Raw genomic sequence first — 14,130 nt, forward strand, 5'->3', positions numbered from 1 at the left:
AAGTTAAATGCAGGCCAGACATCTAATTTAGGCTATTCGCAGAGTAAACATATGTGGAAGAAAACACATTTTACAGGAAGTTCAACACCAAATCACAATGTTTGCATGCACTGTATCGCTTGCTGTGCTGTTATTCTTAGCTGGATTATTTCAGTTTAACTGGGATTCATGTTATGACATTTTTATCATTATTTGGAACCCATAATGAGGTTCCAAAATGTGTTAATCCTTTAACCTCTTAAACTCTGGAATGACATCATCAAGTATATACTTTAAATTGTGTCTTTGGAGGAGCTCTGACCTCAGATGTGGTACCATTCGAAAGCTTAGAGTCTCTACTTTCTGGAGACATGCATCACTTTGGTATTTGTTTTACACAAAGTAAATTATTTACACTAAATTACTTTGGGACCATTTCCGCCTGGATTTGGCCTACCCAAATTTAGGGGGGGCGGAGGTTATTACAGCTCAGACAACATATACTTACATGTTTATCACTTTTAGCAGTGTTTTATGTAACTTCAAAGGGTTTCCTGTAAAATGACACCAACATTTTGTATTTAGACCACTGTATATGTGGGTATGGGAAGCTTTTCAATTTGGGTAGGCCAAATTCAGGCGGAAATCCCAAAAATGGTCCCAGAGCTTAACTGGTTAAATCTTCGAAAGACATACAACAAAGAATACCTCTGGTCACCCATACGGCAAACATATATTTTCAGTAGAGCTGCACGATTAATCGTTAAAAGATCGAGATCTCAAATCAAAGGCTCATTCAAACGCGATCTCATTCCTAAATGACTCACCTGTGTCGATTAAAAGTTTGATTAAAATTTTGATTAAACCTTGGCGCTGCCGCTGACCCAGAGAAAGCAGTTATCATGTGTAGGTATGAAACAGCTTCACAAACTTTTTTGTCTTTTCAAACACACAGTATTGATATTTCTGTGTTACAAATATTCTTATTATCACAGAAGTACTGGGATAAAAGTTTATAGTTCGGATAACACTGATGTTTACAGGAAGCGACCAAAATAGAGCAAATCACCATTTAAAAGTAACTTGGTCTTCGTCAGGCACGAAGATCGATCGGTCGAAACGTTGCAATGCACACGCACACACACACACACACACACACACACACACACACACACACACACACACACACACACACACACACACACACACACACACACACACACACACACACACACACACACACACACACACACACACACACACACACACACACACACACACACACACACACACATATATTACATAAACACAAAAGTTTATGTTAGATGTGATTAATCATGATTAATTGATTTGACAGCACTACCAGTGATACAACAATTGAAGTATTTATGAGTATTTATGAGTGAGTGATTGAATCATTCAAAAACAGTTAAAAAAAATTATTCAGATGAATGATTTTAAATAGACTGCAGCAATTGACATGTTGTCAGAACCTCTAGTAAATTACGTTGTTTTGTTTAGTTTTTGTCTAAAATCGTCTGAGAATCGTGATCTCTGTTTTAAATAACAAAAAAATCCTGATTCTGAATTTATCCAGAATCGTGCAGTTCTAATTTTCAGATATATTTTTCAAAATATACAAAAAATGCTAATACATATTTTACAATATATTCATATAAATATATGTTTCATACATTTTAGTTACTTTTCCTTATATATTATTCACAGTTTCGTAGATATTTTTAAACAAAATGTTTTTGTTTTAGTGTTTTAGTTTTTTTTGTATTTACGCAAATGTATTTTAAGACTGAAAATGGATGTTGCTGCAACTATTTTGTTTTAAATATTTTATTCAATTTGGAAAAATGTATATTTCCTTAAGCTGTTTTTAGCAAATGATTGATGTAAACATTTTTATTATTATTATATTTACGTGAATATTGTATATATTTATTTAATAAAAAAAATTATATATATATATATATATATATATATATATATATATATATATATATATATATATATATATATATATATATATATATATATATATATATATATATATATATATTTTTTATTTTTTATTTATTTTTTTTCTTGCTGTGTGGGCTGGACAATAACAAGTTTGGAGCATTTTATTAAAACAAATATACTGCCGCTACAGTCTACTAATTGTCTGTGCGCTCACTAGCATCTCTTTTTGAGTGAGAGAGGTCTGTTCCTTGAGCTGTGCCATACAGACATATCCTGCAACCCATGATCATGAGGAAAGCCCTCCGGAATGAACGGTTGAAGAAACCGTAGAGAAAAGGGTTTAGGGAGGAGTTGACGTACCCCAACCACAGGAACACATCCCATATCACACCAGCAGTCCCGTATTCAATGAACGGATCAACGATATTGACAGTAAAGAAGGGCAGCCAGAAGAGAAGGAAAACCCCCATGATGATGCCTAGAGTTTTGGCTGCTTTTCTTTCCCTCCTTATAGAGTTGCGATGTTTTTGTTTCTTACTCGAGTCCTTGCCCACACCAGCCGCCATCTGCGCTTCCATTGCGCTTATTTGCATGGCTTGCCGCTTGGCTGCTTTGTAGATCTTCCAGTAGGCCACCAACATGGTCACCATAGGGAGGTAAAACGCAACAAGGGATGCCATGACAGCATAAACGCGGTTTACTAAGAAGATGCACACGTTCTCAGGCAAAGGAATGTCCACGCCAAGCTTGTGCAGCCCGAGCAGGATTGGGCCGAAGGAGATGAGGAAAGGAATGGCCCAGCAAACCACAATCAGCAGACCAACACGTTTAAGGGACATCTTAAACGAATACACCAAGGGGTTGCAGACGGCGTAATAACGGTCAAAAGCGATGCAGCTCAAATGGAAGATAGAGGCCGTGCAGAGCATAACATCCAAGCTGGAGTGAAGATGGCAGAAGGTTGGACCGAAATACCAACATCCTTCAACTGTTCTGACCATACTGTACGGCATAACCACAAGGCCCACCAGGAAATCAGCGACAGCCAGAGACATGACGAAATAGTTAGTAGGGGACTGCAGCTGTTTGAAGTAAGCAATGGCGAGCACCACCAGGAAGTTTCCGACAACGGTGCAGGCGATACCAACGAGGATGAAGATATAGAGGGTGACTCGTGAACCAGAGCTCCTCGACGTGGAACAGGGCTCGAAATCGGCGTCAAGTGAAATGTTGCTCCATTCCGAGGAGTTTTCCATGCTGCTCAACCTGGTGATAAACAAGACACATGCAATCAAGATTTAGTCCCATGCTCATTGATTAATGCTTTGTTTGATCTCACAACATGCTGTGTTTTAGAAGACCAACAAGAATGCTTGTTTGAGATATTGTCCAGTGTCGCTAATAAACCGCCATACTGATATATGAGAACAAAAATGACTGTGTCGTTTCACCACACAATAATAATCAGTCTATTTCACCATTAATAATTTTTGCTAAGTGACAACTGCCCCTGAAGCTCCTGTAAGGCTGGGAAAGCAGAACAGACTGGGAAAACCTAAGCCAAATCGGCAATAAAAACAATATTTTGGATCCTTTGGTTCTGGGTATCTGCCAAGAATCATAAAAAGCCTCTCAACTCGACCTTGTCTCAGGAATTGTATCCCTGCAGTGTGCCCCATCTTGACCTTTGGGATTATACTTAACACGCATACGTAAAATGTCATCAGCATTGTTACAGTTGAACTTAGTCCCTATTGGGATGTGAGCAAAAACACAAGTTTGAAAGCATGCAGTCTGACACATATATTTTTCATTATCGGAAACAAATCAAAGGGATGGTGTAATGTGTTACATAATTAATGGCATTCTAAAAATAACATATTTGAGATGTAATGAAGAAACCTGCCATTGCGCATTCTTCATGTATAATGTATGCCGTGTTTAACTGAAACCACCAATGAATTATCTCAAATTCAGTCAAGCAGAACAGAGTGTCAGTTCCTAGTGAGTGACAGGCATGTTTTCCAGCCCATGACAGAACCTGAAAACAACATCTGGGGATGTTTGACGGAGAAGAAAAATGTGCCAAAAAAATGGTTTTAGTTCAGTAACAATAAACATTTAATTACCACCAATGGGACCATGTGACAGGGAGAGAGGTAATGTTCTAGGTAGGTACTAATATCCATTAAAAAAAAGATATTCTATTACAATTTAGTTTTTTTATGGCTCCTGTGCGGAGATTAGCAGTTGCTTATTATAATTTTGTAAAGTATTTTTTACTGTCCACATTAGCACAAATAGAAAAGTTAGAAAGGTAACACTTTAGTATGGTGAACATATTCACTATTAACTATGACTTTTGCTTCAATAAACTCCTAATTTACTGCTTTTAGTTTTTGTAGCATTTAAGTTTAGGTATTGGGTAGGATTAAGGGATGTAGAATATGGTCATGCAGAATAAGGCATTAATATGTGCTTTATAAGTATAATAAACAGCCAATATCCTAGTAGTATGCATGCTAATAAGCAACTAGTTAAAGGGGACATTGGATGCCCCTTTTACAAGATGTAAAATAAGTCTCTGATGTCCCTAGAATGTGTATGAGAAGTTTTAGCTCAAAATACTTAACTGATGAGTTTTATGAAGTTTATTGTTCATCACACAAAAGATGAAGTCATGCCCGGTTCCAGAATCAAATCACTGAGGGTGCTCTAGTAAAGTGCAGGCTAAGCAACGGCTCCACCATAGCTGTGTACAGTGAGAAATGAATGGTTATTAATTTACAAGTTATCACTTTTACCAATAATTGGAATTTCAAAAATATTTTGCCTCAAATGTTTGTCCATTAATCTATTAATCTGCCTTTACATTGCTTTAATGCATAATTGAATGTGATTTATTTAGGTCATTACATTGTTTGGACTGGAGCATAAAAAATAAATGGATAATAAACATAAAAAAATCCTATGTTATATTCTATATCCTCTGCTCTGTAGAGGACACCAGAACTATTTATTGAGAAAATTAAAAGACATGAATAGACAAAAACAATGGGATTTTTTTTCATTCACCAATCAATTTGTATGCTTCAAGCTTCTTTTTTAATCCAAACTTTGTATAAAGATGATTCTCAATGTTATGAAAGATACAGAATCATTTGATATACCATTTTACTTTATGCAATATGTGTGTAAACATGGCCATAAATGCCATTCCCATTCTATGCAATGCATCGATACACTGTATCTAATTAGCATATTAATGTGTTTTGAGACAATATGTCATGTAAAAAGACGTGTAATAATATTTTTATAAAAATGTCTCAAATTGCATAAGAATATCCAGACTTAAAACTGTGTATGTTGTCAGACAAATTCGCTAAATAATGTCCTCTACAGAGGCAAAACCTCTAATCTGGGTCTCAGGAGGATATTTCTATCTCGTGCAGAGTGTTATTTATATTTAGATGTCACTTCCGAAACTTTGGTCGTCGGTCCTCTTAGCAACAACAGTTTTATTCAATGAATGTTAGCCTCGAAAGTGAGCCAAGATCGCTATACGATCACTAAAATGCTGTTGCTTTGTCAGTTCATCGCGTTCTCACAAAGTTATGTTATACAAATGTCAACAATAAATCTCTAACTTAAATCCTGTCTTGACTTTGATAATGAGAGGTTCCACAAGCCTGCATTATCTCAGCACTGAATATAGACTCTGATCGCGTTCAAGAGATCAACTGTGTTTGGCTACATTACTCACCCCTGCAAAAACACGCTGCAGATGCATTTGACGCTCTCCAGAGCTTGGACACAAATATGCAAATCTGCCCAATCTTTTTCGCCAATATTCTTACAGTATCAACTGAGGGTGCTTTTGCTTGCGTTTGAGGGTGCTTAGCACCCCCGTAGAATCGGGCCTGGATGAAGTGTCAGTTTTCACTCCAGAAAATCACTGTAAGAGCTGAATAAAACACAGTACAAGAAGTGTGCATTAAAGTCTTGTCCATAAACACTCTCTCTCTCCCTTGCATTATCATCAACATACACAGCGAATTACACAAAAACACTCCTTACAACTAACAGTAAACAAATATATACAGACCATATGCCTTTTCGGGGTAACTGGTGCACTTTATATCCGTAAAACAACTCTGATGAACTGTAATAATGTGCGTGCTCTCCCTTTTATTACTGCCGTCACCAGTATCGCTCAGGAGACTATAAGCTGGATCACGAACATTTGGTACTGATCCATCCAACTTTTTAGCAAAACCTGCCTTGAATTGTCCCTCGTTCAGGCAATGCACCTGTTACTTACCAGGTGAGGGCACTAATAGTCGAGGACATACCGTGAGAGCGGTGACGAATAAAAGCAGTTGTTATTGACCTACATGGCGTTCAGTCTAACTTATTACAGCACCTGCATTGCTTACAAGACATTGTTGTCGCTACAGCAGCTCAAGCGCGGAGAAAATGGAGGACAGTGTATACAACTGGCTTAGGGCGGAAACTATGCTAATATGGAACAGTCCGTCAGTGCCGTGGGTGGAAACGTCCAGATTAAGGGCTGGTAATATAGATCCCCTTCCTACGTCAGAAGGGGAGAGAAATCTGAGCGGCTTGTTTTTTCACATGCTTGCAGAAAAAAAAGCTTAACAAAACAAAGTTACTGGTTTGTCCTTTTTCATGTTTTCTGGGTTGGTAGATGCACTGGGGACCCGATTATAGCACTTAAATACATAAAAAGTCAGATTTTCATGATATGTCCACTTTAAAGGTCCCATGGCATGGATTTTTTTATTATTTTATAATATTTCCTGAGGTGTACTCATATTGTTAGTATGGTTTTGACATTAAAAAATTTCCTATTTAGAAATAAAAGGCATTTTTTCTATACTGATATTAGCCCTCTGGCTTCAATGCTCTGTTTCAAGAGGAGTGTCTGCTGTGAAACTTCAGTGAAAACGGCCACTGTTGTGATTGGCTGACATCTTTGCATTTGAAATGAGTATTAGATTATGTGGCGGAGGGTGCGTGGTTTAGCGAGACACCGTCAGACTCTGCAAGCACTGCCAGTCCAGAGAGAGACGGACTGGGCACTCATGGAGCAGAGAGACAGAGAGCTGGGGAAAGATAGCTGAGAAAGTTTTATTGTACCGAGTTTTTGAGAAAGCAAGTTTATTTTGTATCTGAGAGCTCTTAATAAACACCCAGCCATCCCAGCCATGCGACCCTGTCTTCTTCCTCCTTATTGGGTGTCGAATCCATATGGTAAAAGCCTGTGATGACATTGCGACTGATAAACTGAATCCATTTTCTCCAAATTCTCTGGGCGGGCAAAGCAGAGGAAGGGGAGGTAACCTTTCCTGGTATGACGTCATAACAGGGAAGATTCCAGATCGACTCGCCTGAGCTCTCATTTTCTCAAAGGCAGAGCATTACAGCCAGAACTAGGTTTACACCTATCGAAATTTCTAGCCACTTGGGGACCATATACAGGCTAGGGGAACTCATATTAATGTTAAAAAAAACCTCTACTAACTAATCCCTATAGTAAAGTGTTACCAAAAATTCACCCAAAAATATTAATTCTGTCTTTAACTGTTTGCTGTTTTTTTTCCCCCAGTGGAACACAAAATCTTTTTTTCACATTTCTTTCGATATACAGTAGCAGTTCATTAGTGACCACATCTGTCCAGCTCCAAAAAGGACAAAAAACAGCATAAAATGTATGACTTTTTTATGCTTTCACTCCACATTTTGAATATGGAATATAGCACACAGCAAGTCGTATGGACTAATTATGTGGGGGGTTTTCTTTTTGGTGCTGCCAAAAATGTCATAGGTGCTTTTATGAAAATCTGCATAAAGATTATTTCAAAAATCACCATATAATATAACAGCATATACTGGTTTAGAACGACATTAGACCGGCCTACATTTTCATTCATCCGCGGGCTATTGTTTTATCGTTTAATGAATAATACAATTTGTGCATGCTGTAGACGTGTCACTATAACAAAATCTTAGCGACTGTATAAAGAGTATAAAGACTGGCTATAAAAATAGAGGAATGCCAAATGGCCTTCTGTGCCTGAAATATTGCACGTGTTATAGGTCAATTTACACTGAAAAGTAATGGGATGAGAAGAATGCTAAATGATAATAATAGAATTCTTTCTGTTCCCTTGTTTTATTAGAAATTTCACAAAATGACAGAGGTTAGGACTGCAGACACTGTTCAATTAAATACATTAACAGATATGTTCACAAACACACTCTATCCCTCTGGCCACTCAGACACAGCAGGCGAACATCCTGTACAGACACTCTTGCAGTAAGAACCCTTGAATATCAAGACAATTTTCTGAGAACACAGTTTAAAGATACTCTAAAAGGAACATAGGGAGAAACAGATACTGTACAGGTGTCTTCATGTGTGGTCGTTCCCCATTTCAGACACAACCAATTAAACTCAACCCTGTGCACGCTTCACATTAGAGATGTAAACACTGACTAATTCTAAGTGCATAATAAAGATATGGGGCCAATTTTGATCCAGTTCATAAAGACATGCAAACCATAACAGAGCACTCAACTGTTCCATAACAAAATCTCTCCCTCGGTTATCATGAGAGACAATACCCAAACACTTTTCATTTGTGTATATCCTTGAACTTAACTAACCACTACTGGAGTTATTACAAATGTCTTGCCATTCATCCCTTTGATCACTATATTTAAACTAAAGCCACTGCAAATCCAATATGATTGTGCTATCATTTGCTTTGTTTGTTATTCTTGAACAAAACCATTCTCTGGAGCGTTCCAAGCTAAACAATTGACCCAAATCAAACCGCTGCATTCTGCCAACTCACTTAAAATATGTTTTTACTTTACTTTCAAGGAATTGGAGGGAGAGACTGGACCGGCCAGAAATGACCATTTGAGTCAGACATATTTATTATCTAAAAAAAAGGGGCCACATAAAACTCACCTTCCCACACTAACAAGGAGACAAACAAACCTGTCAATCATAAATGGGATCAGAGAGAACATTCAGGGACCATGATTATTTAAACTAAATAAAAATAAAAATAACAGTGCTGAACACTGATATAATTGTTTATTATTATTATTTTTTTATTAATAATAATAAATACTATAAAGTAGTAGTAGTATTAGCATGATTAAATACCCCATACAAATACTGGAATCATGGGAGAGTTATAGTAATAATAATAATTTAATATTGTTACTGTTTATTATTATTATTATTATTATTATTATTATTATTATTATTATTATTATATTTAGCATGTTAAAATCACAATCTAGTTTTACATGTCAAATCAGAGATGATCTACTCACCTAAATGGAAGTGTTTCTTCTTTCTTTACAATGCCATGTTTATCTGACTCTTCTTGTTTCCTCCATTTCTTCTGGATGAATAGACGAGTGGCAGCTCCATCTGTAAAGTAAGGATGGTAAAGTATCTGTGCGTGTGTTATTTTGAATACGCCACATTAATAAGCACTAAAACGGTCCTCTTGATCAGAATGTAGGCGGGGCGTGTGTGTGTGGGTGCCTGTGTGTTGGGTATTAAGAGTTGGGCATTGTTATGCAAATAATCCTCACAACCGACAGATTTCCTGCACTGTTCACTGTTTCTCAGTGTGGCTAATGCAGACATCAAAGTCACGGGGTAATAAACAGAGAGGTTACATGATTTCTAAATTGTGCTTGATGTTTGAATCAGATGAAATAATTGCTTTTCCTAAGCTGTAGGATACATTCTGCTGTGTTGAGATTCTGGATTTGACAGATAACATCAGTAAACACGCTGCATTCCGCTCTGATCTCAGGATGAGTTTAGTTCCAGGCCCATACAGAATCTGTGCCCACACGACTCCACAGAGATCTTGTCGGATTATTGTCTGGATCTTTAAGTTATCCGATAACAATGAATACACACATTTGGGTAACTTTTGTGGGGCTTAAAGTCTAAAATATCCAGGTGTGAATATCCACATCTGAACCACTAACACACACACTTAAACTAATTCTGCTTTATATTGTGCATAATGGTGAATAATGCATCATTTTTGTCTAAGGATAGATAGATAGATAGATAGATAGATAGATAGATAGATAGATAGATAGATAGATAGATAGATAGATAGATAGATAGATAGATAGATAGATAGATAGATAGATAGATAGATAGATAGATAGATAGATAGATAGATAGATAGATAGATAGATAGATAGATAGATAGATAGATAGATAGATAGATAGATAGATAGATAGATAGATAGATAGATAAAATATTCTTTTGGATCTATTGTGAACATCTGCTCATGGCAGCTCTTCTCTACAACAGTGTCATAGGTTGGCTGAGCAGACAAAATTTGCCGTAGATGGGATGAGTGCCAGTGGTCCTTTTTTTAATGCATTATCCATTAAAATGTCAAAAAGCAAAAACAGTCCATAATACCACCAAAGTGCCAGGCATTTAAAACAATCCACTTTCAAACAGTGAGAGTGTTTAAATATACAAAGAAGATAACTAAAAAATCAGGCCATTTTATATATATATATATATAAAATGTGAACAAGATGTTCAGTTATTGCATAAGATGCCAATGTCAAGCAAAGAACACAGAGAAACACTTTAGAAAAATGGTCTGTCATTAATAGGCATTTAAATAATGCAGGACAAATGAGTAGTTGTCACATGTCTGTCTGTTTAGTTTAGCTTTCAGTTGTGTTTTGATTCTGTCACATGTTCCTTTTTCTTAGTTTCCCGTCACTTGTCTGTTTCCTTGGTTACCCTCATTAGTTAAGTTCTGTTCAACTGTGTTTAGTTAATTATCTCGTTTCTGTCTCCTATTTAAGTTCCTCTTGTTCACTGAGGCCCTGTCCACACGAAGCAAGAGCTTTCCCAATCCAATCTTTTTTTCACTCGTTTCAAGAAATATCGCTTGAATATTTCAAGTACGCAGCAGCGGGTCAGGCTGGTGCTGCCCTACACACGATGGCGGTGTTGCAGGCGTACCAGGTGGATCTGCTGGGTGATCTCGACCAGGGGTCGGGGCTGTCCCATGAGGTGGTCGCTGAGCTGCGCCGCACCACAGATCTGGCTCTCCGGGCCACCAAGCAGACGGTTTTGGCATCTGAACTTTTCGGCACCTCCGTGGAGGCGGTGGTTGGGAAGTTCAGGGAGGCGAAGGCGCGCTCAGCTGCATTTAAGACATGCATACCACTGAGATCCGCGTCCACACCCAGGCAGGCGGGGCCTGGTCCTTCATGGCCCGAGGGCCGTAGGCAGGACCAGAGGGCTAGCGTCTCCTCTCGTAAGCCCCCTCCGTGGAGGAGTAAGGCTTAGAGGAGACGGGATTCCCGCCGGAAGAAGGATTTGAGGGATGTGATCCAGGACAAACGCGGTCGGCATTGGTAATGGATCACCTCCCTTGAGGGCGTTTTATATCTTAGCCATCTCCTTCTTCCATTTTAATCTCCCATTTTATTCCCAGGTGCTTCTTACTTTAGGCCTGAGGTGGGCCTATGATGAGTGGAACTTTGTTCTGATGGCCCGCTTTGGCTTGGTTAGTGAGAGCGCCGCTTTCCGGCATGCAAGTGCGACAGAACACCGCGGTCATATGAGAACTGTGTGTGAGTCTTTGCTCTACATGCCGCAGGTGAGATGAGTTGGTCTATTTTGTGTGGATAACACTAAAAATATGTATTTCTTACAGACCTTCGTTCCCTGTATAGAGTATGGGTTCTGTCACCGTAGGAAGGTAAGAATAAAGTTGGGCTAACTGAAGGTTTCCCTTGTTGGTGACTGAATACAGCGCCAGGATTGGGCTGTGTATGTGAGTGTGTGTTGGCTTTTCCCTTTGAGGATTCACGGGGAAGGCCACCGCTCATGTTGTGGATGTGTATGTAAACTTAGGCTTCCTCTCATGGCGAGAGTTATGTTGAGGCCGCCGCTCATTTCCACTGGAATGTTAGCAGAGTACTAAGCGGTAGAATGCCCTTCTAGGAGAATGGAGTGTTTTTTGCTACTGCTTGGGGTGTTTTACTAGGTGTCTTCGCTTCCCTTAGCCACTTCAGGTTAGAGTAGTTTGTCTCTTCTAGAGTGTGTTTACTAGAGACTGACACTGGATTTTCAGTTAGGTATGTTGGTTTAGTTGGCCTAGGCTGTTAGGGATAATGGAGGTGCGTTGCTGAGGCACTGTCACCTCTGGCTGTTCACTACGTGAATTTGAGCTCATCTACCATCCCTGTGTTGTCAGCTTGTGAGAGTGAGAGTCATTTGGTCAGAGCCCGCCCTCTTTCTCTGTCTGGCATGCATAGCAGTTGCGACCAGGTAGCTAGCCTTGAGAGGCCTCCTGTGGGCAGCACCAGTTTTGTGTGAAATGCGTCCCAAGGACTTAGGTTTTTCTGGAAACTTGTTACCAGCTAGTAGGCTCTACGAAGCCTCCCTGAGGACGAGTCTCCATCAATAGGAAATGTATTAGTCAGCCAGTGGTCAAACTGTCAGGGGTTCCTATCAGTCAGTTGTAACTTGCTACCAGGTGGTAGGCCTCACCAGGCCTCCTTGAAGGCGAGTGTCGATGTGTGGCATCTGGACTGCAATCCTGACTGGCTATCAGGTGGTAGGCCTCACCAGGCCACCTTGAAGGCAAGCCCCCAAGGTCTTGTTGGTTACCTTGACAATTTGCATAAATTGCTATCAGTTAGTACGCCTCACTAGGCCTCTCTGGAGGGGTGCTCTGAGTCTCAGTCACTTTGACAGTTAGCATATGTTGCTAGCTGTCAGTAGGTCTCATCAGGCCTCCCTAAAAGGCTTGCTATCAGATAGAAGGCCTCACTATGCCTCTTTGAAGGTGAGTTCCCGAGTCGGGGTGCTCGGGCAGCTAGTGTGACTTGCTATCGGGTGGTAGGCCTCACTAGGCCTCCCTGAAGGCAAATACCAATGTGTGGCATCTGGACAACTAGCCTGGCTGGCTGTCAGGTTGTAGGCCTCATCAGGCCTTCCTGAAGGTGAACTCAGCTGCTTGGGGGGTCAGCATGCATTGCTGGCAGGTAGTAGGCCTCACTAGGCCTCCATAAAGGCGAGTTTGGATGCTCTGGCAGCCGGGATGAATTGCTATCAGGTGGTAGGCCTCCCTTAGGCCTCCTTGAAAAACTTGCTATCAGGTAGTAGGCCTCTCTGGGCCTCCTTGAAGGAGAAGTTCCCCAGGTTAGGCACTGAGTATTGCTCTCTGGGATACCCGTCTCTGAGATTCGGGCTGAGAAGGACTGCCAGTTTTTTCAGTCCCTCAGTCTGGATGCCTCACTGAGGCATGGTGTCCGGAGGCTCTGTTTCTGAACATACAGGGTTGGCCAAACCGAAGTGTCCAAAATGAAGGGCACCAGGTCAGGCCTCCCTGGTGGCATTCGGGTGAATATGTTGTGAATATGAATATGTATGTGTGTTTGCAAGACGCCCTTATATACTTCCGGGTCGCACGTTGATGACGTCATCGGCTGTCGCTGGTCAATAGGATTACCGTGATTTGATAGTGACTTCAGACACCTGACACGCTGTGATGCTACATCCCATAGCATCGAACCGACGCAGTGTCTCGTTCCCTGTTCTCAGGGAACATAGGTTACATATGTAACCTGAGACCGTTTTCATGCCATATTTATGGCATATTGCATGATATAAAGTCAGAATTGCGCGTTATAAAGGCAGACTTGCATTTTATAAAGTCAGAATTGCCAGATATAAAGTCAGAATTGCGTGATATAAAGTCAGAATTGTGAGATATAAAGTCAGAATTGTGATATAGAGTCAGAGTTGCATGTTATAAAGTCAAAATTGCATGATATAAAGTCATAATTGCGAGATATAAAGTCATAATTGTGTGATATAAAGTCAGAATTGCGTGTTATAGAGTCAAAATTGTGTGATATAAAGTCAGAATTGTGAGATATAAAGTCAGAATTGTGTGATATAAAGTCAGTATTGCGAGAGCAATCAGAAAGCTATACGAGCTGTCCAAGCACTGTGAATTTGGCGCCATGAGGGACGAAATGATTTGTGACTGCATCGTGGTTGGCATCTTGGATAAAGATCTCTCTCAGAGGCTGCAGTTAATCACCGATCTCACATTAGC

The 14,130-nt window shown here is 39.7% G+C and overlaps 1 protein-coding gene across 1 annotated transcript; it reads right to left on the minus strand.

Moving 5' to 3' along the window:
* Window positions 1-2,147: 2,147 nt before the first annotated feature.
* Window positions 2,148-3,209, minus strand: LOC307123028 (5-hydroxytryptamine receptor 4; the record flags this gene model as incomplete). The annotated part of the gene is made up of 1 exon (XM_079811399.1): window positions 2,148-3,209. The coding sequence occupies one exon, from the start codon at window positions 3,207-3,209 to the stop codon at window positions 2,148-2,150; it is 1,062 nt and encodes a 353-aa protein (XP_079667525.1).
* Window positions 3,210-14,130: the final 10,921 nt, after the last annotated feature.

The sequence above is a fragment of the Gobio gobio genome (assembly GCF_949357685.1).
Source record: "Gobio gobio genome assembly, chromosome: 3".
In the NCBI taxonomy this organism is placed as follows: domain Eukaryota; kingdom Metazoa; phylum Chordata; class Actinopteri; order Cypriniformes; family Gobionidae; genus Gobio; species Gobio gobio.